This window comes from Castor canadensis, chromosome 1 (genome assembly GCF_047511655.1).
Source record: "Castor canadensis chromosome 1, mCasCan1.hap1v2, whole genome shotgun sequence".
Classification (NCBI taxonomy): Eukaryota; Metazoa; Chordata; class Mammalia; order Rodentia; family Castoridae; genus Castor; species Castor canadensis.
The window spans coordinates 190,948,029-190,975,632 of NC_133386.1; the positions used below are offsets into that span (position 1 = coordinate 190,948,029).

At 33.7% G+C, this 27,604-nt stretch overlaps 1 protein-coding gene, 1 non-coding gene and 1 pseudogene across 2 annotated transcripts; 1 reads left to right on the plus strand and 2 right to left on the minus strand.

The window, feature by feature from the left end:
- Positions 1–1,390: 1,390 nt before the first annotated feature.
- LOC109676627 (olfactory receptor 5W2-like) lies at positions 1,391–14,583 on the minus strand (annotated as a pseudogene).
- Positions 14,584–22,795: 8,212 nt separating this feature from the next.
- On the plus strand, positions 22,796–22,905 carry LOC141416308 (U6 spliceosomal RNA). The gene has a single exon (XR_012441073.1). It is a non-coding gene; the product is annotated as a U6 spliceosomal RNA (small nuclear RNA).
- A 1,144-nt stretch (positions 22,906–24,049) lies between these two features.
- Positions 24,050–24,988, minus strand: LOC109676628 (olfactory receptor 5W2-like). Its single transcript, XM_020152953.1, has one exon. The coding sequence runs from the start codon at positions 24,980–24,982 to the stop codon at positions 24,050–24,052; it is 933 nt and encodes a 310-aa protein (XP_020008542.1). The 5' UTR covers positions 24,983–24,988.
- Between the last annotated feature and the right edge of the window lie 2,616 nt (positions 24,989–27,604).

The following is a 27,604-nucleotide window of genomic DNA, read 5'->3' on the forward strand; positions in this document are numbered from 1 at the left end:
TTTCACAAATATATATTTCATACTAGCAATTAGAAAACCTGAAATCCTCAATGAGTTTTAGCTTCTATAATTACAGTAGAAAATAGTGTCATTCTGCTTCACATGGACCTTGAATTTTATGGCCATATTCTTTTTTACTCAAAATGTTGCTTCATTGCTTTCAGCTATCAGTAATATGATCAGAAAAAGAAGAACAGAACAATTATTAAGGAAATGCATACTGCTTAATTCTCAGCCATAAATGACCATTTCTTTCTAGAATCTAGATTTCTATCTAAAACCATTTCATGTACTATTTAAAGACAGTGTGTGTGTATGTGTGGATGTGTGTACATGTGGATGTGTGGATGTGTAGGTGTGCATGGTAAATGTCATATTCTCAGTTAATTATGGTTTATCAATATTTTACAAGCATTCGAAACATAAGATCATCTAGAAATTTATTGTATTGCATGCTTATTTTCCCATTTTTTTCTCCCAGATACGATGCAATTTCTTCAGAAAACAGTCCTTGAGTAAAAAATGCTTACAATTCACATTGAATATATAGATCTAAGAAGCAGCATGATATCACATGATTACCTGAGGATGTGAATGTTTGGACACAGAAGAACACTGAATCAAGGCTATGAATGGGGAGAATGAAGAAAGCTTCCTGGATGAAGATATAGAAGAGTTGATGTTTAATAAATCTAGTACACAGAGACAGTATATAAGTGTTCTCTTAATGGTTCTTTATTACTGAATCTGGCTTGATTATGGTCAGTGGTACATTCCAACTGGCATAGACATCTCTACCTCAAGGGTTCCTTAGTTTTAAATCCTCTGACATGTATATTTCCTTTCCAGAAAATGTTGCTCTTTAGGTAGAAGAATAAATATCTCCCTTCAAGGAAGATTACCTCTTGAACATTTGATTAAGAAATCGAGTGCTGAAGAATATTGTTAATTTCTTTTAAATTTAGAACTTATTTCAGTTATCATAAAGAGTACGAGTACTCATTTATTAATGTCTGTTACATCTACTGGAATATGTTTCATCGTTGAATAAATTACTGGATTTGAGCTAGAATTCAAAGCACCTACATGTGGGAAAAAGGCACTAAATTTCATCACAATTAAAACTGAATAATAGAATAAACAAAACTTTGGCACCATTGAAAGATTAAAAAAATTTCAAAAGAGAAGGCATACCACATATTAACACAACAAATAATGAAGCAGAACACATTTGGAGGTCTCTAACAGTTCACTGTGTTTAAGTTTATTCTAATGAATACTTATATTAGAAAAGTAAATAATTTGACATGAGTTTTACTTGTGTCATGAAGTATAATTTTACAAACAACCTCACCATAAATATGCATATTGTAAACACAAGAGAATAATTTTAAAACCAACTTTTATTTCTGAGTTTTTGCAGTGCCTCTTTCACATCCTTGTTCCGTAGGCTATAAATCAGAGGGTTTAGCATGGGAATAACAAGTAGGTAAAACAGTGATAATATTTTGTCCTGATCAAGAGAATAGGTAGAGCTAGGTCAGAAGTACATGAAGAGCATAATTCCCTGGAATATCGCAACTGCAGTTAAGTGAGAAGAGCAAGTTGAAAAAGCTTTGAGCCTCCCCTCAGCAGAGTGGATTGTTAAGGCTGAACAGATGATATAAAAATAGGAGACAAGAACTCCTGAGATGGTGCTCAGTTCAATAAAACCAAAAGTGGAGAATAATACCAGCTCATTGATTTGCGTATCCGAGCAGGAAAGGAGTAAAAGTGGAGGTAAATCACAGAACAAATGATTAATGTCATTAGACCCACAGAAGCATAAACAGAATGCCAGTGTTGTATGTATTAAGCCATCTGCAGTTCCCAATACATAAACTCCAACTAGTAGCCGGGAGCGCACCTTGCTGGACATGTCTACTGCATAGAGCAAGGGGTTGCTGATTGCCTTGAACAGGTCAAAGGCCATCACTGCCAGCAGCATGCACTCAGCATCTATAAAGATACTGACAATCAATAGCTGCAGGGCACAGCCAAGAAAGGGAATTGACTTGTTCTTGACAAGGAGGTCCACCAGCATCTTGGGTCCCACTGCAGTGGAATAGCAGAAATCAGAGAAAGAGAGATGGCTGAGGAAAAAGTACATTGGTGTGTGGAGCTGGGAATCCATTCTGATTAAAATGATCATTCCAAAATTTGTTAAGAGAATGAGAAGATAAACAAGTAGAAACACAGTGAATAAAACTATTTTCATTCTTGGGTTATTAGTAATTCCCAGGAGAAGAAATTCTGGAAAATAGGAGCAGTTTCTGTTGTCCTTTTCTTTTTTCTTGGTCTAAATATTTACAAATACCATCAAAGACTTTTTTCTCACTATGCAAAAATTACCATCCATAAAGCACTACATAATTGCATTCTGAAAATGATTTTTCTTGAACTCAGAACATTGCCCAAACTGGAATCATTGTAAAAAGACGTTATCATTTAAAAATGGTGTCTGAGAATTTGTTATTCTTTGAATGTATCCTAATTTCTAAAATATCTGACTTGTGTTGGTCTCTATCAATTGTTCTTACAGGAATTGAATAAGCTGAATGTTGATTCCAGATCCACAGTAATACAAAGGATGTATCACATTTAGAAAGAAGTTAGAAAATTCAAGACTGAGTGTCTTTAACAAGAAAGATCACATGTACTACTACATTTAATACATTTACTACATTCATCAGATCAATTATACTTATTCACCATACATAAATTATGAAATATAATAAATTATCATTGACCCTTATAATATATATTAGTTCATAAATTAAAATTATTTTGGCACACTTTTGGATGTTCAAAGACTTTAACAAAAGAAAGCATGTTTTATCTATCACTCATTCTGATTTCTGTGACAAGCTTTTAGAATTCCTTTGTGTCACTCGCCTGGCTCCAAATGACAGAGTACTTTAAAAGCAAAAGAGCAGTGATGAAACAAAATGGCAAAGAAATATTACAACAACCACATTTGCTAATTCTTATATTTTAAATGGATGTTTTTATTTAACTGAAAATAAGGAGCAAGTAATAAGTTCTTTGGCATTACATTGACTTCAGTTCGTATGGTTACATGTCCTTATTCATGTATATGTGGTGGGGTGTCTGTAAGTCTCTTAGCTATTTATGAAAACTGGAATGTGGATTTTAGTTTTCTTGAACACTAGAATGTGTTTGGCCATCTATTTTTTAATATTATGATTTGTGGTACATATAGACTAAATTTATACACGCTATCTGTAGTGTATAGTGGGTATTATTAACTAAAATTAGAAAAAAGCAAATTTGTATATAACGTGATTGGAAGAGTGATTTAAAAAAAGAAAGGCCTGCTTATAAGTCTTGATTAAAATAAAAAACATGTAACACCTTTATAATCCTTATACAAATGACACATAAAGACCATCAAATTCACAAAGGTCTAAAAAGAAAATTTTTCTGTTATTAAATGTCAGAATTTATTTAAGTAAGTAAGCCAGAAAAAATATTCATTTACACATTCATCAATTTAATTTCTCAGGTTTCCAACAAAAGTAGGGTTTTATTTTGCATTTGTTCTTTTTATACAGCTGTTCAGAAGCCTACCTGAAATGAGAGTCATCATGTCCTCATTTCTGGTACATGACTAATAGGTAGGTAACATTTATTTTCAACTAGCAACTACTGGGACTTAAGTCTCTACCTTCCCTTGTGTTCTACAAGTATGGTTAATTAGACTCCTGGGTTGGTGTTTTCCCTCTGGGAATACTGCAACAACTTCAGTAAATCTTGAACTTCTCTTTACCCTTGACTCCATATTGATTAAGGACAGAAAATGATCAGAACTTTGTAACAGTATGTCTGTCACGATCACACTGGTTCTAGTGAAATCAGATACACAATAAAATTGATAACAATTTTCTCCTTAATGCCCATGTCCTCTTCATCGCTCATTGAATCTCCATTTCTGAGATGAACTTCTTTACCTGCAATTAAGAAATATTGAAATCTGATAAATTGCTTTATTTTATTAATCACTGTCTGATTCCTCTCAGACATCAATAGTCCTCATTTCAATTATTTTATGGCTACTCATATCCACAATACTTAGTACGTTCATTTTTATTTATTGTATTTGATCAGTTATATCTACATTCCAACAAGCCCTACTTCTGCAAAGAGATCTGCAGGAATAATGGACTAATAAAAGTGTGTCAGAAAATATTATCATGCCATTAGATTGATGAATGTTCAAGTTCTCTTTCAATAAAAGTAGTTCATTTGCAAAATTATTCATTTATTAAAAATATGTATTGGGGTAAACTTTTCAAAAAATACTAAGTCCTGTTCACTTCCAAAATAAATGTGATGTTATTAAATATAATAGCTCTTCAATGATTAGGCAGGAACACAAGAAGGAATTTTGTGTGTGCACTCCAAAATCTTCCCTACAGCTCTGTAAATAATATGCTTCCCTCTGTCAATATTGCATTGACATCTTATTCTCTGCTTTCATTGAAGTCATTCCCTGGGGCAATGTGGTAATTTCACACTCACAACATTCTGACCATAAAATGTCTCTGCCGTTTATTATATAAATGTGCTTTTTAAGCACCTTTTTCTTTATCTCTGTGAATTTAACTATAGGACCTTGTTGATATCTTAACAAATGTGTTTATACATATAAAATATGTTATATATATAACACATCCATTAATGCTATCATATGATTCAAGAATTACCTTTTAATTCCATATCAGTGACCTAATATAGAGAAGGAAATGGGAAATCCAGCTGTAATCTGGAAAAATCTGGAATCCCATAGTCATCATGTATGCTTGACTCTGAAAGCACTTGTTCACAATAGGTTTCTGACTATTATATAATGAAAACAAATGTTTTAATAAAATAGACAATTCTCTTCAATATTATGACAAAACATCTTAGAGCTTATGTAAAGTTCACAAAGAGTAATCTACAGAGTATTTGATAGCTAAGTAAATGAAGAGGTCTTCAAATTTCTATGTCTACACCAAGGCAAGATTCCACAAGAGGTTAAGTTCAGAAGTGAGTACCAGGAAAAACAGCCAGATTGAAATAAAGTCTATTTATTTTATCTAGACATTGCAATTTTATTATCTTTAGTCTGTAAAGAAGTGTCAAATCAGAAAACTTCAGGGAGTTCATAGAAAATATTTGAAATAGTATTCCTGAGGCTGTGCAACCTAGTGTATTTTATATATTATGGGGGATAGTGTACAATGTGTGAGTCATTTCAGGATGCACAAATTTCTATGTATTATTAAATTTCATTTATTACTCTACTATAAAACCAGTAAATGAAAAATTTGTACATACACAAAATAAAATAATAACTGTTAGACATAAACCAGTGTATAACCAAATAAGTCAGGTGGTTCCAGGGTCATCGCCAATATTACCCAAAATAGAAAAGGATGTATTGTTTGTTTTGCTCTCAAAATCACTTTAAAGTTATATATTATCTTAGTATAAAACCATTGAAATATTCTTGATAAAGATAAAAGGTTTTCTCACTGATACACTTCAATGACTTTTTATGATTTTTGTCATCCATTGAGTGATGATGCTGATACAAATATACTAAGAACAAACAGAACAACATTGATATTTCTAAACTGAAGAGACCAATGTATTTGTGTTACCCAAGGGTTTTATTACCAGTATCTACTTCTTTTTGTGTATCTGAAAGGGATGGACTCATCTTTGTTCCTAGATTTTTCACCAGGTTACTGTTTCTACAGATGACAATCCTCTGTAAGTTACACTGTTTAGGCAGGACCTAAATTCTGTTTCTCTAAACTTGACTGCGATCACAGACTACCAAATCCAACTATTCCAGACCTTTCCCATTAAAACATAAGTTTAATGACTACATTATTAGTACAAGCAGATAGTTAGAGTTGTAAAGAGTTTTTTTTTTTAAATTTTAGATGATACTGTTATATCATGGAAGCAAACAGCTCATTTGTCCTTTAAGATATCAGAAGTAAACAATTGAGGAAATAATCTTTATCTAAAGTATTTCTTTTTGACCTTGGTTTACCTCACTTAAAAAAACTATGTAGGCAGCTGTCTGTTTATAAGTTCCTTTCTTCAGAAAGTAATTACCTGCCCCTAAGTTAGAAACCATTATGCATGAGTTTATTGCAAGGTAATGCTCCAGAGGAGAATCAAGTTCAAATAATCTTCCTTTTTATAAGAAACAATAACAAAAATGCTCAGGAGTTTAATGTGATCCTTTATTTTATTTAAAAGCCAGCCATTTTTCCTTTATTTTTATGATGAGTGGGAGTACATTATGGAATTTACACAGGTTCTTATAATGCATCAAATATATCACACGATTTCAACTTCTCTACCATTCTCCTCATCTCTCCCTTTCCACGATTTCTGGAGTAGTTTTAACAGGTATCATTTTAGCATTTATACATGTGTACATAATTTTTACACTGTATTCACACTCCTACCCCCTTTCACTAAAGGGATAATTATTTATGAAATATTTTATGATATATCTATATGATGTGTGCAGTCACTTCTTTCACAAAGTATGTTGTACTATATTGTATGCAAGCTGTTACTAAAGATAAAATTTCATAAAATTCTGGAATTTTTACAATCGAATAGTTAACATACTATGCTTTGTAAAAGCCCTTTTTTGATATGAACATGTAGGATATGCAAAGTATATAGGTATACTGTAAGCAGGATCCAGGTCAAGAAACAAACCCTTAACAGAAACCCCCAAAGGCTTTTGTTTGTTCCCTGCAAAATCACTGTCCTTTTAACCATAAGGGGCAGTCAATTTCAGAACACTTAGCAGTGAAACCTAATTTTCATATTTTACATAATTAGGTGACCAGTGTGTACTGTTTCACTCAACATCATACCTGTGCCCTATCCAATTTATTGCGTGCAGGACATTCATTTGGGTTGTGTAGAGTACTTCTTTGCACCAATGCATCATCAAATATTTATCTCCTCCAATGCTGATAGGTAGTTGAGCATTTTTCCATTTTACTATTAATAGTATTGCTCTTGAAGATACTCTTATTCATACATTTTACTAGAGATGTAAATGAGTCTATCTATTCTGAAAAAAAAAAGACTTGGAAATAATGTGTGTATAACTATTTAGCATATGTCACCACACAAGTTCCCAAAGTATTGTGCCAATTCACCTTGTGCTACACACTTTTACTATATGAGTCACCTGATTCTTTTACACCTTCAGTGATGTTTAGTGCTGTTTGTTGGATACAGGATTGATTCACCTGAAGACCAATAAATCTGGATATTTACCTTTATATAGAGTTTCAAAAAACCTAAGTAGAACACTGGTCAAGTCGTTTCAACTTAACGGACTGGGGGACCTATAGCTTAGGCCCTCTATCTGTCATCATTTCTTCTGCCACTTCAGGACAAATGGGACTACAGTTGCAATGTAATATTTTTTTCCCTCTTCAAAGATTGAAGTGGATCCATGCAGATATAAATAAAGAATATGGAGCTATAATTCACAACAAAGTTTGTTTTCTTGGGACAAATTTATTTCAAGTTTCAACTCTCCTCTAACAGACTTTATACTGACTTTGTCTGTCTGTCTTTCTCTTCCTCCTATCTCTCTCTCTCTCTCTCTCTCTCTCTCTCTCTTTGTAATATTGGGGATTGAAACAAGGTCTCATCATGTTAAGCAAGCATGCTACCACTTGAGCTATGCTTCAGCACTTTTGTATTTGCTTTTTGCTTTTGAGACTGGATGTCACTGCTATCTTTGCCAGCACTGATATTGAATTGGTGATACTCCTCCCTCTGCCTCCTGAGTAGCTAGAATTATAGTCATGTGGCAACATACCTGGCTTAATATTGCTTCCTCTTTAATTCACACATTAAACTTATTACATATTTTAGAATCAAATCTAATACATAAAAAAATAAATTTAAATACAATAGTCTTAGGGAGAGCAATAAAGTAGCTAGACAGCATCTTTATATATTTGTGATTGACACAGTTTTACTGGGTTTTAATCTGATTCAAACACTCTCCTTGATATAATTATTTCAAAGATAAAACATCCAAAAGAACAAAGATTTATGAGTGTTAATCAAAGGAGCATCCCTCAGTGTTATTCCTATATCTATAGTATCCCATTCCATGTGGCAGATCTTATAAAAAAAAAGGCACCTTAGACAGGAAAGGAATATATTTGTCCATTTGATTACTTCTAATACACAAATCCTAGTCATCACACACACGTTGGATAGTCAATGATTTTTTTGGCTTATAAGTAATGAACTATTCATAAACATTTTCTAATTATTGCATTCTTTTTTTATTTAGGTTTTGATGCAGATGGGAGATGAGTGCTTAAATAAGTGGACAAAAGTCACAGTTTATAAACTTAGAGTGTTGAAAATGACACATAGAAAATAATGATTCAAGAACCAAAGACACACATTTATCACTGCTCTTAGGCATACTTGGTTGAGGGAACTAGTATTAGAAGTCACTAGAATGAAGAAAACAGCTCTCTAGGATGTGATTTGAGTTGAGAATTTCAGTGTAGAAATTGCCTCAGGAGTTAGTTTTACATGAAGAATAAGAGAAATTGATGGAAAGAGTAGGAAATATTCAACCAGAGACACATAAAGAACAGACTTCCCTGGAAAAATGTAATTGAAATTGAGGGGGAAACATAACAAAAGAAAAATACAAACCTTCCCCTCAGCTGAGTGAATCATTTTCACTGCTAGGGTAACTATAACACATGAAAATTTTTCAAGGAATACCTAGTTCAATGAAATGAAAAATGATGAATATTAGTAACTCATTGGCATGTGTGCCTGAGCAGCACAACAAAAAGAAAAAAGGGATATCACAGAAGAAACAACTGATATTTTATCATAGTAACAGAAACATTAAAGCATATGATGCATCAAGGTATTTTTGAATCCCACCAATCATGAGCAAGGAACATACTCTACTGGACACGTACACTGAATACAGCAAAGAGTTGTTAAGGTCCTTGTATTAATCAAGGAACCTCACTGCCAGTAGTAGATACTCAGATTCTGCAGATGCAAATGATCAAGAACTACTGATCCTAAAGAAAGGAGTTGAGTTTTGCTTACAATTAAGACTATTAGCACCTAGGGTTAACTTCTGTGAAGTAGCAAAAAGCCACTGAAGAAGAAATGATTGAGTCCAGTCATGAGTGGCTCACAACTGTAATCCTAGCTATTAAGGAGGAAGAGATCAGAAGGGTGGCAGTTCAAAGCCAACTATTGGCAAAGACTCTGTCTTGTAAAAGCCCATTGCAAAAAAGGGCTGGTGGAGTGGCTCAAGGTGTAGAATCTCAGTTCAAATCCCAGCACCACACACACAAAAAAAAGATATGACTGAGGAAGTCACAATATGTTGTGTGAGATTGGGAATTCAGTGGGATTCTGTTTATCACAGCAAAGTTTGCAGTAATGTTAAGGAGATAAACAGCTAAAAATATGGTGAATAAGGTCATTTTGATCCTGGATTTTTGGAAATCCATGAGACAAGGAATGTATTCCAGCAGAAGCAAATTTCCTATGTGTCTTTTTTGTACCTTTTCTGAAATAATAAAAAAAATTATCCGAAAATTTGTAGACAGATGTTTTAACTCTTCTTGACAATCAAACATATAATATCTTAATGAGAATGGCTTTATTTCAACATGTTATCTTCTTTATACTCAGAAAAAATTTATAATATTCAGTTTTCCATTGTTGTAATAAATGTCTGTAATAATCAACTTTAAAAGAGGAAAGATTTATTTGGGCTCAAGTTTTAGACATTTCAATAAATGGTCAGTTGTGTCCCTTGCTTTTGGGCCTAAGATGAGGCATCACATCATGGTGACAGTGCATGGCAAATGAAGCCACTTTCCTCATGGCAGTAAGGAATAAAAAAAGAGAGAGAAGAGGGGTCATATTTGTTATATCCACTTCAAGGTTATGCATTCATTAAGCCAAAAGTTTTCCAATTAATTCTTCACTTTATTGAAGATTCCCACACTTCTCATTATCATCACATGGAGAGATCAGGTCTTTAACACATGGACTATGCAGGACACTTATCAAAACTACATAAAATACTAACAAAGCTGAATATCCATCACTTTGACATGTCCATAAATTTCTTTATTTGACTAAGAGGCAAGTTAATAGGACCAAGCATCAAAAGATTTGCTCTTCTGAAAATTGTGCTATGGACTTTCTTCATCACTATTCCTATATCAAGTATAAAACCACTAGTGACATAATGAAATATTCTGTACAAACATGAAGTGATTCATCTTTTTAAAAGTTATACCAATACGACTTGGGTTTATGTAGAAGTAGGATCTTAGAGACAGAATGTAACACACTGAAACGAACATTATGTCTTTATTTTATGTAGAAAATTGTGCTATACAGGTATCCAAATGTTGCCTATTTTTTATTTCCTTTGATCAGGAATTTCAGCAGTAAGGATGAAGGGTACAGTCAAGATACGGAATCATAATATTAGCCCCATCCATACAGTCAATGATATTACAGTATTGGGACAGAAATATTTGCTCTCAGTGACAATTAAACAACTAAAGTATTTGTAATTTCAGATACTAAGAGAGAAAAGTAATATTAACTGCTAAATTAGATGACCTAAGACCCATCAAAAACTTTGTTATTCTTTTTAACAATTCTATAGAATCCTAAGGCAAAAGAGTCATAGGTCATATGCCCAAGTGTCTGTTTCAGTTATGAATAACCTAAAATTAACTCCATGTAAGGCATTTTCAAATTCTTAGTTCAGAAGGAAGAAGTTGACAGTCAAAACAGCTTATAGTATTTTGAAACATCTTTTCATAGTGAACCTACTGGGAGAGAAATGGGTTAATTTGAGGATTAATTACATCTTGAAAATTATTGGCAATCAATGACATCCTTATTTATTTATATTTTAATACATTTTAAAATACTTTTTCATCTACCAAATCATCAGAGCTTAGATGTCTTATATACACATGTATGTGATATATATATATGTGTGTTTGTGTGTGTGTGGGTGTTTGTGAACATATAAGTATACAGGTAGTAAAATCAGGGTTCTGGAAGATTTGGTATCTGGTGACAGTCCACTTTCTGATTTATAATCCACTTCTTTCTCTGTTTTTAATGGTAATATTGGAGTCTAAACTCAGGGCCTTGCACTTGCTAGGCAGGCATTCTAACCTTTGAGTCATAGCACCACTCCAATACCCTACTTCTTACTATCTTTACATGGCATAAAGGGCATCAGAGATCACCAAGCCTTTTTATGGGTGCTGATCCCATTATGAAGGCTCTGCTTTTATGAATTTATCAACTCTCAAAGGATTTGCGTCCTAACACCATTGCCTTGGCATTAAAAAAATCTCAGTGTATGGTGCAACAATCAGGAACTATGCTCATAAAATGTCGTTTTGAAGTACTAGAGGTTAACTGAGAAAGTGGAAAATCCCATAACCCTTTTATATTAAGCAATACTAACTCATAGCTGTTTTTTCCCACCGTGATGCTTTCTTCTGATGTGTGACAATGTCCCAAGAGCTACCTTGGAATCACTAGCCTTCTTGGGTATTGCATCAATTTTGAAATGATTTCACATGAGGATATTTCATAATAGCAGCTAGAAAACCTGAAATGCCCAGGGACTTTTAGTTCTACAGTTAAAATGGAAAATAACTTCATTGTGCTTCATATCCTTCTCTAAACATAGGGTTATGTACTTATTTTTTTGAGAAGTGAAGTCATTGCTTTCAGAAGTGTTAGCAATGAGAGATGAAAAAGGTAAATAATACGGGATACTGTTTTCGTCCCAGGAACCTAACACCTATATTTTGTAGATTGATTAAATTTTTATCCACAGACAATTTATGCATTTCTTAAAACTCTAGTGTGTGTGAGTGAGGGGGAGTTAGCTATGTATGGCTGCCATCATTTTCTCAGTTATTATTTTTTACAGTATTTTATAAGCATTCAAAATACTGTATCACTGAGCATTTTGCTTTATTACATGTTTATTTTCCCATTTGTGTCCCAGATATGATGTAAGCACATTGAAAAATACTGATGGAATGCTTAGTCCTTGAGAAAAAATGTTAACAATTTATAAAGTAGATAGACATTTAAGAAACAGTGCAAACTTAAATAATTACTTGAGGGTATTTATGTTTTTGACTACAGAGGAAAATTTAACCAGGGATGTAATTGGGGAAGAATGAATAAAGCTTGGTACAGAAAAACATGGATGACTTGCTAGTTGTAAATTCCGGTCCAAGGAAATATTCAGTAAAGGTCCTTTAACTGGCTCTTTCTTACCTAATCAATCTGATTGGACTTCTGTCCTTTCAAAATGGCATGGACATTTCCATGTTGAGGCTCCTTAGCTGTAAAGCCTGAGTTTCAATTCTTTGCTCTCTTCCAAATTTAAGTAATACATTTTGATTGAAGAATATTAGTAATCCTTTCAAGCTTAACATGAAGTGTATGAAGGCTCATTTAATTAGTGCCTGTTGCTTTCGTGGAATATAAGGTTCATCATGAATAATCTATTCTATTTGTGTCACTATTCAATGCATGTAAATGCACTGAATAATTATTCAAATGACATGAAATCTTACAAATTTAAAATTGAATTAAACAACAAATAAACTTTTTCCACAATTGAACAAATGAAGAAATATTAAATGAAATACAATTAACTGTAGCCATCCTGTGATGCAATAGAATGCCAAAATTTCTTTTTTTTCAGTTGTGATATGGTATGGCTTTTATTGAAAAATGTCTATTCAATCTGAATGATAGTACAAGTGCTCCAATAAAAAATCTGCATAATCAAATGCATAAATCTCAGAACAATCTTTTCAGGGCAAGTGCTACTTAAATATTATCTGCATATCTTCATTTTTCTTTGTTTTCTAGACTTGCCCCCTTCTTCTATATTTACTCTTTTTAAAAACACATTCTTAGCATAGATTACTTGCACAGGTTCTTTCATTGTCACATTTCCGTGTATGTTTACAATGTACCATCGTTAGATTCTCTCCTCCATCATCTTCATTGCTCTCTTTTCATACAAGTACATAAATACATGGAACAGATCCACCCTCCTCCACCTTTTCCATTTACCCTCCCCCTCATTATTACCCATCCCTTTACATAACATATTTTGCATTCCTGTCTTTCATTTTTAACAAGTGTATTCATTGTTCAAAAGAGTTTCACTATGGTATTTCACCCATGAGTATATTGTACTTTAATCGCATTAACCCTTTTTATTACTATCTCTTCCTTCTTTCCACCTAGCTAATAATATTTCTTATTTCAAAATAACTAGAAGAGAGGACATTGGCTATCTCATCACAAGGAAATGATACATGTATGAAGTGAGGGATATACTAAGACCCCTATTTTATTAGGAAACGATAAATACATGAATCAAAACAGCACACTGTACACCTCAAAATATATATAATTAATATTTGGTAGTTACTATTAAAATAAAAATAAGTAAAGTAAAAGCAAAAAGGATGCCTTTGCCAAAAAAAAGAAAGTATAAGCAACATTTTCCAAACCAAGGAGTAACATATATTAATTCATGACAAAAAATGAAGCATAACATATTTGGAGATTTATCACCTACCCTTAGGATTAAACTTATTTTATTAAATATTTAATATATTAAACATTGTAACATTACTTTTTTTGTAATTATGAAATGCAATTTTAGAAAAACAACTGCAATAATGTATGTATACACATAAGAAATTTATTTAAAACAAATTTTTATTTCAGAGTTTTTGCAGTATCTCTTTCACATCCTTGTTCCATAGACTATAAATCAGAGAGTTCACATGGGAATCACAAGTAGACAAAGCAGTGATAATGTTTTGCCCTGATCGAGAGAATAGGAAGAACTTGGTCAGAAGTACATGAAGAGCATAGCTCCCTGCAATATCGCAACTGCAGTTAAGCCAGAGGTCCACGTAAAAAAGCTTTGATCCTCCCCTCAGTACAGCAGACTTTTAAGACTGATGAAGTAATATAACAATAAGAAACAAGAATACCTAAATGATACTGAGCACAATAAACCCAAAAATCGTGATGATTACTAATTCATTGAACTGTGTATCAGAGCAAGAGAATACAGGAGAGAAAGGGTATCACAGAAAAAAAATGGTTAATCTCATTAGACCCACAGAAACGTATGTGGAAAGTCAACGTGGTATGTAGAAGCATCTGCCATTCCCACCTTGTAAACACCAGCCATGAGCAAGGAACACACCTTGTTGGGCATGTGGATAGTAGGGAGCAAGGGTTGCTGATGGCCTTGAACCTACAAAAGGCCATCACTGCCAGCAGCATGCACTCAGCATCCATAAAGATACTGACACTCAGTAGCTGCAGGGCACAGCCAACAAAGGGAATTGACCGGTTCTTGACAAGCAGGTCCACCAGCATCTTGGGTCCCACTGCAGTGGAATAGCAGAAATCAGAGACAGAGAGATAGCTGAGGAAAAAGTACATTGGTGTGTGAAACTGGGAATTGATTCTGATTATAATGATCATTCTGAGATTTGTCAAGAGAATAAAGAGAATAAACAAGAAGAAACAAAGTGAATAGAGCCACTTTCATTCTTGGATTATTGGTAATTCCCAGGAGAAGAAACTCAGGATAATAGGAGCAGTTTCCCTTGTTCTTGACCTGTTTATAAATGACATTTATAAAAATCATCAAAACAAATACAGATTAGGATTTCATTTTTTCTCACTATGCAAAATCTATTATCCATAAAGCAGACCACAGTGTCATTCTGTAAATTGTTTCTGTCAATTCAGAAAACAGCCCAAACAAGAGTCACTTATAAAGAGGCGTTTTCATGTAATTAAAAAATCTCCTGTAGATGTGCTTTTTAATGACTGTTTGTATAGTTCATGAGATATGAGACTTGTCTTTGTCTCCTTCATTTTTTTCTTAGGAAGTGTATTTGAATACGCTGAAAGCCAGATCTAGGTTTAAAATGGTATAAAAAATCTATCACATTTAGAAAGATTTTCCAAAAATTCAAGATTGAGCATTTCATACCTTTACCAAAAAAGATCCCATTACTACATTCACTTCAGTATTAATTGCACATATATTATGAAACATAATTTATCACTGACAATTATTTTACATATTATTTAACAAATTAAAATTATTAATATCCTGTCATGTATGTTTATGGGATTTCCCAAAAAGCAAAACATTTTAATGAAATTTTCTACTATTCACCATCACTTGTATGACAAGCTTTTATAACCACTTTATGTAACTTACTTGATTCAAAATGACAAAACACTTTGAAAGCAAAAGAGGAGGGATAAAAATAGGGGAGAGGGATTAGGTAGCATGATGGTAGAGGTGAACCTACCCAAGTACATTGTAAGCATGCATGTAAATGTCACAATAAACCCTCACTGTATAACTAATATATGCTAATAGAAATGTATAATTTAAAAAAAAGAAAGAAAAAAGAAGTGGGAACAACAGATTACAATAAATGCACTTGTTTACTTTTAGCCTTTTTAAAAATTTTTCACGGCTTTGAGAATTGAACCAGGGCCTCACGCTTGCAAGGCAAGCCCTCTAAACTTGAATGATATTTCCAGGCATTTCTTTTCATTTTGTGTTTGACATAGAATCTCCTGAACTTTGTCCTCCTGGCATGGTCCTCCAGATCCTCCTGCCTCTACCTGACCACCTGAGATTGCAGAGGTGAGCCACAAACCCCAGTTTGTTTTTGGCTTTTAAATCTACTTGTTTGTTTCACTGAAAATAAGGAAAGAATAATGTTTTGAAGTTATATCAGCTTCTTTTTCCCGTGTTTATCTGTCATATTAGTGTGATTGTAAAGTACTGTCTCTGTATGTCTCTGCTGTTATATGAAAACTGGAATGTGATTGTTCCTGAAAACCTGAATATATGTGCTCATCTATTATTTCTTTAAATATTTTTGTTTTTGGTACATATTGACTTAAATTACATATACTGCTATCACTACTGTATAACATATATTGTTATTGAGAAAAATTTACATGTAACACATTCCTGGTAGAGTGATAATAAAAAAGAATAGTTTTCTTATTGGTGTTGATTAAAATGAAAATAAACAAAATTTTTACAATCCTTATACAAATGACGAATGATGCTAGTACAATTCACAAAGACCTAAAAGTAAAATATCATTGTCCATTGCATGTTAGAGTTTATTTAAATAAGCATGCAGTGATAAAGTCATCCATTTACACTTTACTCAGCTTGATTCTCATGATTCTGAGGAATGTATGATTTTATTTTTTGTCTACGATTTGCACAACTGATCAGAAGCTTACCTGCGGCAAGAGAGTCTTTCTTTCCTTACCTATGGTGCCTGAATAATAGGCTGATAATATTTATTTTTAATTAGCAACTATTGGGACTTAAATTTCTTAAGTACTTGCCTTCAGTGTTTGAATACCTGAGAAATCAGGTATCAAAATCTGGCAGAGCAAAGCTGCTCCCAAGAACTCACGGATCTGTCTTCTTGCAGATGGAGTCAGGATTGTGCAGACAGCTTGTTATCTTTCTGCACTGAAGTTCCACTGGCCTTGAGAGATGTGAAACCCAAAACATTTGATTCAGTCTTGGCAGATCTGAGCCTTCTTTCGAGATACTTTGTATCCAGCTTCCCATAGGAGAGGAAGTAAGAGTTCTGTCTCTGTAGGACAGTCTTGCTGGCTTGCTGCTGTGAGGAGGACGTCATTCACATATTGTAAGCTTCCTCTGCTGGGTATGTGTTGGGGACCAGGCATGAACCCTAGGCTGGGATAGAATGGAGCTTATACAGCCTCTTCACAGTAGAAGCTTGCAGAGCTCTCCTACTCTCATTCTTACAAGCGCCTCGTGTCTTAACGTTTGTTCCCACATCTCCTTGAAGAAAACAACATGCTGTGTCTGCATACTAGCTCCCTGATGCAAAACTAGATAAAGTACCAGAACTATTTGGAGACTCCCTGATGCCAGATTAATCAGTACCTTAGATAAGTTATCCTGAGTGCCTTGATGATTCTAGAACAGATGTGTTGCAATTAAGCTTCTATAGCTTTAGGAAAATTAGCCCATCAAACCTCATTCCTTGTATTCTTTGATACCTTATGTAAAAGAATTGTTGAAGCTTGATTTTTACCTGAGTCTTTTCCTTTCACTGACCTATAAAATAAACACTCTGGCTCAGGTAGGTGCTCATGTTTCCCACAAGGAATGTGTAGCTCTCCCGATCCCACTTTTCTGTTTTATGTCTGTATGTGTGTGTGTTTGTGTGTGTGTGTGTGTGTGTTATTTCTCATCCAAGTCAGGGTTACCCAGTGTCTCCATGCAGGTTTCAGACAGATATGCCTACAAATCTCATGCTAGAGCAGTTCCAATGTGGTTGGGGAGATTTTGAAGTCCTGTGGAAGACAAGTCCAGATTAACTGCTGTTGTCCCCCTAATTGGGGGTCTTCCCATTGGAAGGGAAAGATGAGTTGGTTCACAGTTGCCAACTGGATGAAGAAGAATGCAGCTTTTAATTCCAATCATGAAAAGTAGGTTGCTTCTGCTGGTGTCAGGGAAAGCAAAATGTATCGATTTGGAACCACAGTGTGCAGAGTCACTGCTGCTTGATTGACTGCCCAGAGATCTTGCTCTGGGCAGTAATCGTTGGTGCCTGGCTTCTGAACTGGCATCAAGGGAGTGTTCCAGGCAAATTTACAAGGTCTTAAGATTCCATAGTTTAAGAGTCTCTAGAGGTGATGAGATATCCCTTCTCATGCCTTCATCGAAATTGGGTATTGTCTCACTCTTACTGGGGTAACATTCCTCCAGTGGAATGTTGACAGCTAGCCCCAGAGGATTCTCTTCTGCTCATACTCCTGGGACCTTAAGGTGTATCTCTGGCCTTAAGGCTGTCTCTAGTGAATGTAATCTCCATTCTTCTCTTTGTGTCCAACTACAGTTAAGTAGCAGAGGTCAAAGAGAGATGGCTGAGGAAAAAGGTACATTGGTGTATGAAGCTGCAAGTCCACTCTGATTACACTTATTGTCCCCAGATTTGGTAAGAGAATAATGAGATTAACAAATAGTAACAACGTGAACAGGACCACTTTCATTCTATGGCTATTGGTAAATCCCAAGAGAAGAAATTCAATTAATGAGGAGAAGTTTCCAGTTTTCATTTTTCTTTGTTCTTGGTCTAGGTTACAAAAATTATCAAGATAAAGATAGATTAGTGTTTTCTGCTTTTCTAGATACACAAAAGTATATTATAGCTGAGGATGAGCATAATTTTCTCCTGCAAATTAGTTTCTGTTCACTCAGAATATAGCACAGACAAGTACACTTTTAAAGCGGCATTATCATGTAAACAATACACCAATTTCTATTGTAGGAGGTTGATAAGCTTTGAATCTAAAATTAAATGTAACTCTTGAGGTATGTGGCTTGTCTTGTTCTTTATCAGTGGATGGATTTGAATACACTAAAGGCTGGATCCAGATGCAAAACGATATAAAGGAAATGCCAGATTTAGTGAGCTAAGTGAGAAGATAAAAGACTTAACATTTTGTATCTTTAACAAAAAGAATCAGAGTTATTATGTAATTCAGTATCCAATTGATGTTATCACTAACTATGATATTAAATAACAGATAATAAATGAAACTCATGACACTGTATTATAACAGGGTATACTGCTGTATGGAATTATTTTCTTTCTTTATCACTTGTCAAGCAATTATAACCATTTTGTGTTACTCACTGGATTCCAAGAACAAATGCCCAGAAAAGCAAAATATTAAAGATAAATGGAAGTGGAAACAAGAGACTTCAACAAATACATTTGCTTATTTTTGGCATTTCACCATTTTGTTGAACTGAAAATAGGAAGAGACATAATAAGTGTTTCTGATGTGAATAGTTTTCTGCTCATGTGTTTATTTCTGCATTCCTCCATGGAGCTGGGTATGTATGTCTATCTGTTCATATATGAAACTTGGCATGTGGGTGGTCATCTATTTATTCTTACACATTTTAATTTAGTACCTGTGGACTTTAACTTACATGTTGCTACTTGCAATGTGTTACCACTGTTATTATTTGAATAAGAACAAACTGTAAATTTATACATACTACATCACTTGCAGAGTTTTCTTAAAAAAGAATGCAAATCTCATTACAGTACAAATTAGAAAAGTATTTATACAAGTAAGCAAATAAGTGTTTACACAAATTACAAGTGAAAGTAGTCAAATTCATATAAGCCTAAGAAGAAAACAAAATAGACCTTTAATTTAAGAATATGGTTAACTGCATAAGTAGGCATAAAATTTTCATTTACAAATTTCTGAAAACTTCCTTTAACATCTTCCCAAAGAGGGTAAGACTTTTATTTTTTCAATAAATAAAATAATACTTTCAATAAAAAGCCAGCTTCTATTCATTTCCAAAATGAATTATTATCTGTAGTAAATTTGTATAATCTGGAGTTACTAGAAGTGTGTGTTTTGTCCCTCCAACCTCTTCCCTGTATCTACTAATGAATAATTTTCCTTCCTTTAACCTTGATTTAGCATGTTAGTTTTTGAGTTTACTGTGCTCTCATTGGGACAAGGAAGTAAATCCTACATTTATAACCACAGAAATGCCTATGTTATGCCCATCCCATTCCTTTTTTTTAGTTTTACTGGGGTGTGAACTCAGTAAAATAGTAGAGCAGGTACTCTACTATTTGAGCCACTCCACCAACCCTCTGTTTTTTCTTCTATAACTGCACCTTTTAAGGCCATCTTCATTCATCATTGGACTTGTGAGAGTAAGAGGTACAAATTTAAATATAGGCCCTTGAGGCTATATTACCTAAATCAGTAGATTTTTATGTATTATTTAGCATAAATCCATATGTATGTGTGTGTGTGTGTATATATATATATCTCACATATTTCAAACATCAACTTGTGTTTTCATTTCTAATAAACTCATTTTACAGAAATGAAGTGTGACATCCTGAAGTAATCAGAAAACTTGAACCCCATCGACATCATGCTTGTCTGACCCCAATGGACCTGATCTTGACACATTTCTGACTATGGAGTAATGAAATCTATTCACCATTGAAAAATAATTATTTTAGCTTCCATCATGAAATGTTTTACATATTTATATTAACAAAAATAGTCAACCAAAAAGTCTTAATGTTCTAAGAGAATGGAAAGGTCACCAAAGTCCCATGTATCCTGGGACTGAGTTACACAGTAGAGCAATAGACAAATATCCCAGAATCAAATATAATATGTGCACATATCTTCGCTGAACACTTCAATTCTGTTAACTTTGGTTTTCAAAGGCCTTCAATATCACACAGTCCCATAAAGCACATAGCAAATACATACACTACTCTTGAGACTACAATGTAGCAGCCTTGAAGGAACCACTATATCTGGGACTGTTTTATAATTATTTAATTTGCAGTACTTGGGATTGAACACAAGGCCACATGTGTGGTAGGTTAGCATTCTACCACTGAGCTATTTCCATGACCCTTTTTCTTTAGTTTTTATTTTGAAATAGGGTTTACTTAAGTTGTCCATCCTGGCCTCACAGTTGCATTCCTCCTGCCTGGCCTCCTAAGTAGCTGGGATCACAAGCACGTACAAACCTGCCCACCTTCATTCATTATGTTCTAAGGGTGTTTTATAATGCACATATCCTTGAAAAACTGCACCAACTTCTATGCCTTAGTGCAGTTACTTCATAGGCTACTTGAAACCTATTAAATGAGAAATTTCCTTGTACAAAAAATAACAGCTGTGAAAATAAGTCAAAGTACATATGCAAAAGTCTCTATTTTCCTTGTCAAAATTTACCTGGGATTTCACAGGGGCCCAGTGTTTCTACAAATTCTATTAAAAATAAAATATACGTAATGTCAAAATAATGAAAATATTATTTTTTAAAGTTTTAATTAGTATGTAACAGTTGTACATGGGGTTTCTTTGTGATATTTCCATACATGTGTATAATGTACCCCATTCATGTTCATCCCTTCAATTATGCTCCCTTTTCCTCCTGTCCCTTCTTAAAATGACTTCAACAATTTTCAATGCATCTTGTTCATACGCAGGTAAAAATTAAAAAGTTTTCATACTAATACACTTAAGTACTCTTGCATGCTTTGTTTTCTTTATTTGTATCATGGTGCTGATATAAATATGCTAAATTTATGGTTATAGAACACAAAACCTAAGCTATGCAATTGTAGTGATTTGCCACTCATTAAACTCAAGACATGGATGCATTTGTGATTCCCATATCTTCACTACTATTATCCACTTCTCTAGAGCATTTTTGAAGGAATGGGAATTATCTTTGGTCCACGATAATTTCCCATCAGGTGATTTACTGTCTCTAGGGATGACAGTCCTCTGCAGGTTATACTCTATTTAATCAGAAACTAAGTTTATCTTCCTTTCAGGCCATCATGTATAACTTAACATAATTTGAAACAAAGAATTTTCAACCCCATAAATTAAGATAGATCAATCTCACAATCAAATCAGTTTATGGTATTTTTAGACATCCTTACAGAAGATTTTAATTTTCCTTCTATTTAGTTCACATCTACTATGTCTAATAAAAGGGTGATGATATGTTGTTCAAATTAGTGTTGAACTGTTTTAATAAAAGTAACCATGGTGAAGGAGATAGGTTAATTGGATGCCTATTTGTATTCTGTACATTGTTGGTAATCTACTGCCACCCCATTTGATGACCCATCAGATGTCTGGCTTTTACTTATACTTTAATATGATTCAAATAATATTTTCTGCAACATTTTTGCTTGTATTAGTGTGCATTGTGATGACAAAATATCATAGATCAGTCAGCTTATAAATAAAATAACATTTTGTATTACATTCTTGGAGTCTGAAAGCAAAATCATAGCATTAAAACATTTAGTGTTTGGTGAGAGCCCTCTTTACACTTCATTGGCACTCAGATTTTTTCCATCCTTAGGTAGCAGAAAGAGCTACTGCTTTCTCGTGTCCCTCATTATAAGAACAATGATCCAATTTCTAAGGGCTATGACCTTATAGCACCAACTAAATGCCTCATAAACTATTACCAACATTTGGAGGATTAGAATTTCAACATATGGGGGAATAAATCACAGCCATGCTCATATATCATAATTGCAAATATGTCAAGGTTAATTGAAAACATAAGGTGTGTGTGGAAACCTAAGTGGCCATTTATCTATAAAAAGAATCCTTCATAGGCAATGCCCCATGTTGCCTGCTCCTGATGTGTCACTGTCTCACATGCTGCTTTGAAAGCAGAGGTCCTTTTTAGGCTTCTATTCTGAAATTTTTCTCACAGGGACATTTCTACTGGCAGCTAAAAAATCTGTGATTTACAGTGGATTTTAGCTTCTATAATTAGAACAAAAACTTCATAATGTTACTGTATGAATCTTCAATTTCACGACCATATCCATATATTCTTAACAAGATTATTCAGTGTTTTAGTTATTGGAAAGAAAATGAGTGGAGTAAAATGAAAAAGGAAAGTATCAATTACATACATATATGATTTTTCTTTACTCAGAAAATTAAGACCTTTGTGCTCACTTCAGCAGCAAAATATACTAAAATTAGAATGATACAGAGAGGTTTACATGACTTCTGCACAAGGATGACACACTAGGTAGTAAGGCATTCTATATTTCTAAATAAATAAATAGTAAAAAAAAAAAACCTTGTCTTTGTAGATACATTTCTATCCACAGACATTTTATGTCATTTCTTAAAAACTATAGTGTGTGTGTTTGAGGATGTATATGTATGGATATAGCATATAACAAACTCAAAAGTTAGTTTTACTTTACCCATTTCTAGTAAATATTCATATGTGCTGTATATTATCTGGCATTTCATTATTTGCTTTCCTTCCCCTCATGAAGATGGTTTATATAACTAGTATAGGATATTCAGCCTTTGAGAAAAAAGTATGCTTGTAGTTTCTAAGGGAGATATCAATTTGAGAAGTAGAGTCAAATTATACTGTGTTTAAAATAGGTGAATCACAGAGAAGCATTTGACCAGGACTGAAAATGGGAAAGAAGAAAAGGAAAGCTTCCTGGAATAAATGATGGATGACTTAATGGTTGATAATTCCAGCACTCAGGTGTACATTTTCTTTTCTCTTTATATTCTCACCTGGTTGGACACCTTTCCTTTCCAAATCTCTTAGAAAAGCCTACCTCAAGTCTACTCTAATTGTCAAATCCTCTGCCAAGAATACTTTCCTTACTCTGAGAAGCATGTTTGCCATCTGAGACCGAATATCTCTGTCAAAGAAAACATTTCTTCTGCACACTTGGTTTAGGATCTTTGTTTTGAAATTTCATCAATAAGTCTTTGATTTCAGGATTGCTTTGAAGCTTATGCAAATATACTGTTTGGTTCATTTAAATCTATATTTTCCTTTAGAACATAGTATGAGTTATTGAATAAACTACTGTATTAACCATGAAATACAAGGCACCTAAATGTGTTAAAAGTCAATGAATAAACACTGACTTAATCTGACTGTAATTAAAATTGGATGACAGATGAACAAATAAACCTTTGGCACAATTGAAAGTGCCAGGAAAACTTCTACAGAAATTGTACCACATATTAATTCAAGATAAGCAATGAAGAGTGACACAATTGGATATCTGCAATGTTCTCTTATGATTAGACATCATAAAAATACTTACCTGAGTAAGTGAAACTAGGAGAAAAAACTATGTTTCCTGTGTGTCATACAATATAATTTTACAAAAATAGCAAATTTATAAATGTGCATATGTACACATAAGTAAAATATTTAAAACCATCTTTTATTTCTCAGTTGTACAAGAGCCTTTTTCACATCCTTGTTCTGTAGACTATAAATCAGAGGGTTCAGCATGGGAATCACAAGAGTGTAGAACAGTGAGGTCATTTTGTCCTGATCTAGAGAATAGGAAGAAGTTGGCCGGAAATACATGAAGAGCATAGTTCCCTGGAAAATTGCAACTGCAATTAAGTGGGAGGCACAGGTGGAGAAAGCCTTGAGCCTCCCCTCAGCAGAGTGGATCTTTAAAACTGATAAGATGATATAACAATAGGAGACAAGAACTCCTGAGATGGTGCTCAGTTCAATAAAACCAAAAATGGTGAATATCACTAGCTCATTGACACGTGTATCTGAACAAGATAGTATCAGGATAGGAGGGATATCACAGAAGAAATGATTAATTTCATTAGACCTACAGAAACACAAGCAGAATGTCAATGTCCTATGTATCAAAGCATCTGCCATTGCCACCAGGTAAACCCCAGCCATGAGTAGGGCACACACCCTGCTGGACATGTTCACTGCATAGAGCAAGGGGTTGCTGATGGCCTTGTACCGGTCCAAAGCCATCACTGCCAGCAGTACACACTCAGCATCTGCAAAGATACAGAAGGTCAAAAACTTCAAAGCACAGCCAGAGAAAGGAATTGATTTGTTTTCAGCAAAGAGGTCCACCAGCATCTTCGGTCCAATTGCTGTGGAAGAGCAGAGGTCACAGAAGGAGAGGTGGCTGAGGAAAAAGTACATTGGTGTGTGAAGGTGGGAATCTACTTTAATTAAACTGATCATTCCAAGGTTTCCCAGAAGATTGATGAGGTAAACAAGCAGAAACATGGTAAACAAGGTCACCTTCATTTTGGGATTTGTGGTTATGCCCAATAAAATGAATTCTGTCAAGGTAGAACAATTCTCCCTTTCCATTCTTCTTTGTTCTGTAAACATAAAATATTTTCAAAAGTAATAGACACATATTTAATTCTTCCATGTACTCACAAAATATCTATAAGACAGAAGAGATTTCATATCTTTAATTTGGTTTTCCACTATTAGACAAATAGTCATGTCTCATTCTTTAAAGAACTATCATATCTACTGGACAATAACAAAAATATTTAATACATCAGTTGGGAAAATGATTGAAATCTACATGTCATTTATGATGGATGACTTTCTACATTTTCTTCAAATTCTCTGGACTTTACCGTACAATCTTAAAGAGCTATAGCTCTAATATACTGAAATCTCACTACATTTTCAAAATAACATGGAGTTAACTTACATAAAGTAGACTGCATGATGTACCACTAAACTGTTTGCTCCTTAAAAACATTCACATAGTGCACAAAAAGTCAGTTATGAGGTGCCTTCAAAGTCATGATTGATTTAGAACATATTTCTTTAGTTCTAGAAACAATGAGCATACTACTGACTAATAAAAAGTAAAATGGTTATTCCTTATTGTGCATGGTCAGTATGTTGTTCATTGTTTGATAAGACACGAAACAAATGTCATTGAACTTTTTTTGGAAATGCACTATGTTTTTGCCTCAATGTTCGTTGCCTATTGACAGGGTTAAACTGAATCACAATGATGACTGATTGTCTTAATCATTAAAAGAGAAATTCTAAGAAAAATGTGCAAATACCATAGCTTAATACATACTTTTGTATTACACAAGATTTTAGATGGTTTTTCATATTTAAAAATATTAAAATGCTATTAAGGATAATAAATAATACAGAGAAATATAGGCATTTCTTCTTTTTATTTGGGTACAGTAATATACGTATACATATATAAGGACCTATAAGTTTTTATGCATTTGTATATGCAGTTGGCTTTATTCACATAAGAATTGAAATGCAGAGCATGGATGTCTGTGGTGCTTTTTGTTCTAGGTAACTATGGTGTGTGATGCATACAGGGTTGATATTATAAATATTGTTATTTACAGCATAATTCCGAGTTAACACAACAAAACACAAAAAGAAACTTTGAGTTGATTTATGTACCTACACAATTATAAAATGAATAAAAACTTGCTTATAAACCCAAAGTAAAATAATAAAAATGTTATGTTGTAAATATTAATAATTTCTGCCAGAGTCCTCCAGTTCTGAGTAGAAAATATTTTTGATTATTAGATTTCAAAATTTATCGTATTAAGTAAAATGGCATAAATGATTAGTCCATCTAATATTTTTTAATCTGAAAACTCAGAAATTTACCTGAGATGAACGGGTCTTCCGTGTCTGAACTCTGGTAGGGTAGCATTTTTATCTTACAATGTAGCATTTGGGAATTGAATGTCTGAAACTACTTCCCTCAGGCTTTGGTGATAGGCAAATCTGGTTTATTCTTTTTCTGGTTCTGTGTTTTCCCTTGTGAAAACAAGAACATAAGTTCTTTAGTAAATGTTACTTTTTAAATCTATATCACTTTCATCAAATTGATCTATATCAGGAAGAAAGTTTCAAGTCAATTTTATGGTGTAAATTATACAGTCTACACAAATTTTATAATGTAAAATATATCATCCTTATTTGTCTGGAGCCAAGTATAGAGCAATTCAAATAGTCCTCCTAGCATTTTCACCTCTTTTTATTGCTTATTATTTCTTCCACTTTTGAAGCTCTGTCCTTCATCCATTTAATGGATTATTGCTACTGTTTCTTGCAATGATTGAGATAGAAATCAGGGCCTTGTGAGTGCTTGACAAGTGATTTACCACTGAGCAATAACTCTAGCCCCACTTTTGCTAACTTTGCATGATATTCTATTGATAGCTTATATATATGAAATTCACACATTAAAGGAAAAATTCTTTGATTTTTACTATATTCACTAGGTGGTATAGCCTTTATAATTATCTACTTCCAGGTCTTTTTTCATAACACACAGTGGCTCCACCTTTGCCCCTCCTTGCAGTCCCTGACACACTGTACTTTCTGACTCCATGCAGGTTTGGCTCTTGGTCCTTTTGAAATAGCATTGTCTAACCATATACCATGGTGGTAGGTCAAAATTCAAAAAGCTTTTTGTTAAAGTTGTTTTTGTTTCCTTCAGTTCTATGAAAATATCTTGTCACTCTCTTCTGACCTGTATAATTTCTCCTTGGAGGTATGCTTTCACATGAGCTGGGACAATCTTATGGGTTGCTTCTTTTTATTGAAGTCTTGAGATTCTTGTCTGTATCTTCCACCAGTGAGAGTTTTAGATGTCCTGGGGTAGACTTTTTTCAGTTTAATCTGGCTGGAGACTTTAACCTTCCTGTATCTTTCCATATGTTTAGGAGGCTTTTTGTTATTGTTTGCATAAGCATCCTATCATTTTGGTGTACTCAAGTCTTTGATGAATTCCAATAACTCAAATATTTATAGTTTTAATACTATGCCAAAGTTCTTATGAGCTTTGGGCATTCATTTTTTTCTCCTCCAATTGTATATTCTTAAGTAGCCTTTGAGCTCATTAATTCCTTCTTATATTTTACCTATCCTTACATCACATTTCTAATTTCACTATAATTTTCTGCTCATATATGT

Coding starts and splice junctions, on each gene's coding strand:
- LOC109676628 (XM_020152953.1), bottom strand. CDS start 24,982: ATGGAAAGGGAGAATTGTTCTACCTTGACAGAATTCATTTTATTGGGC.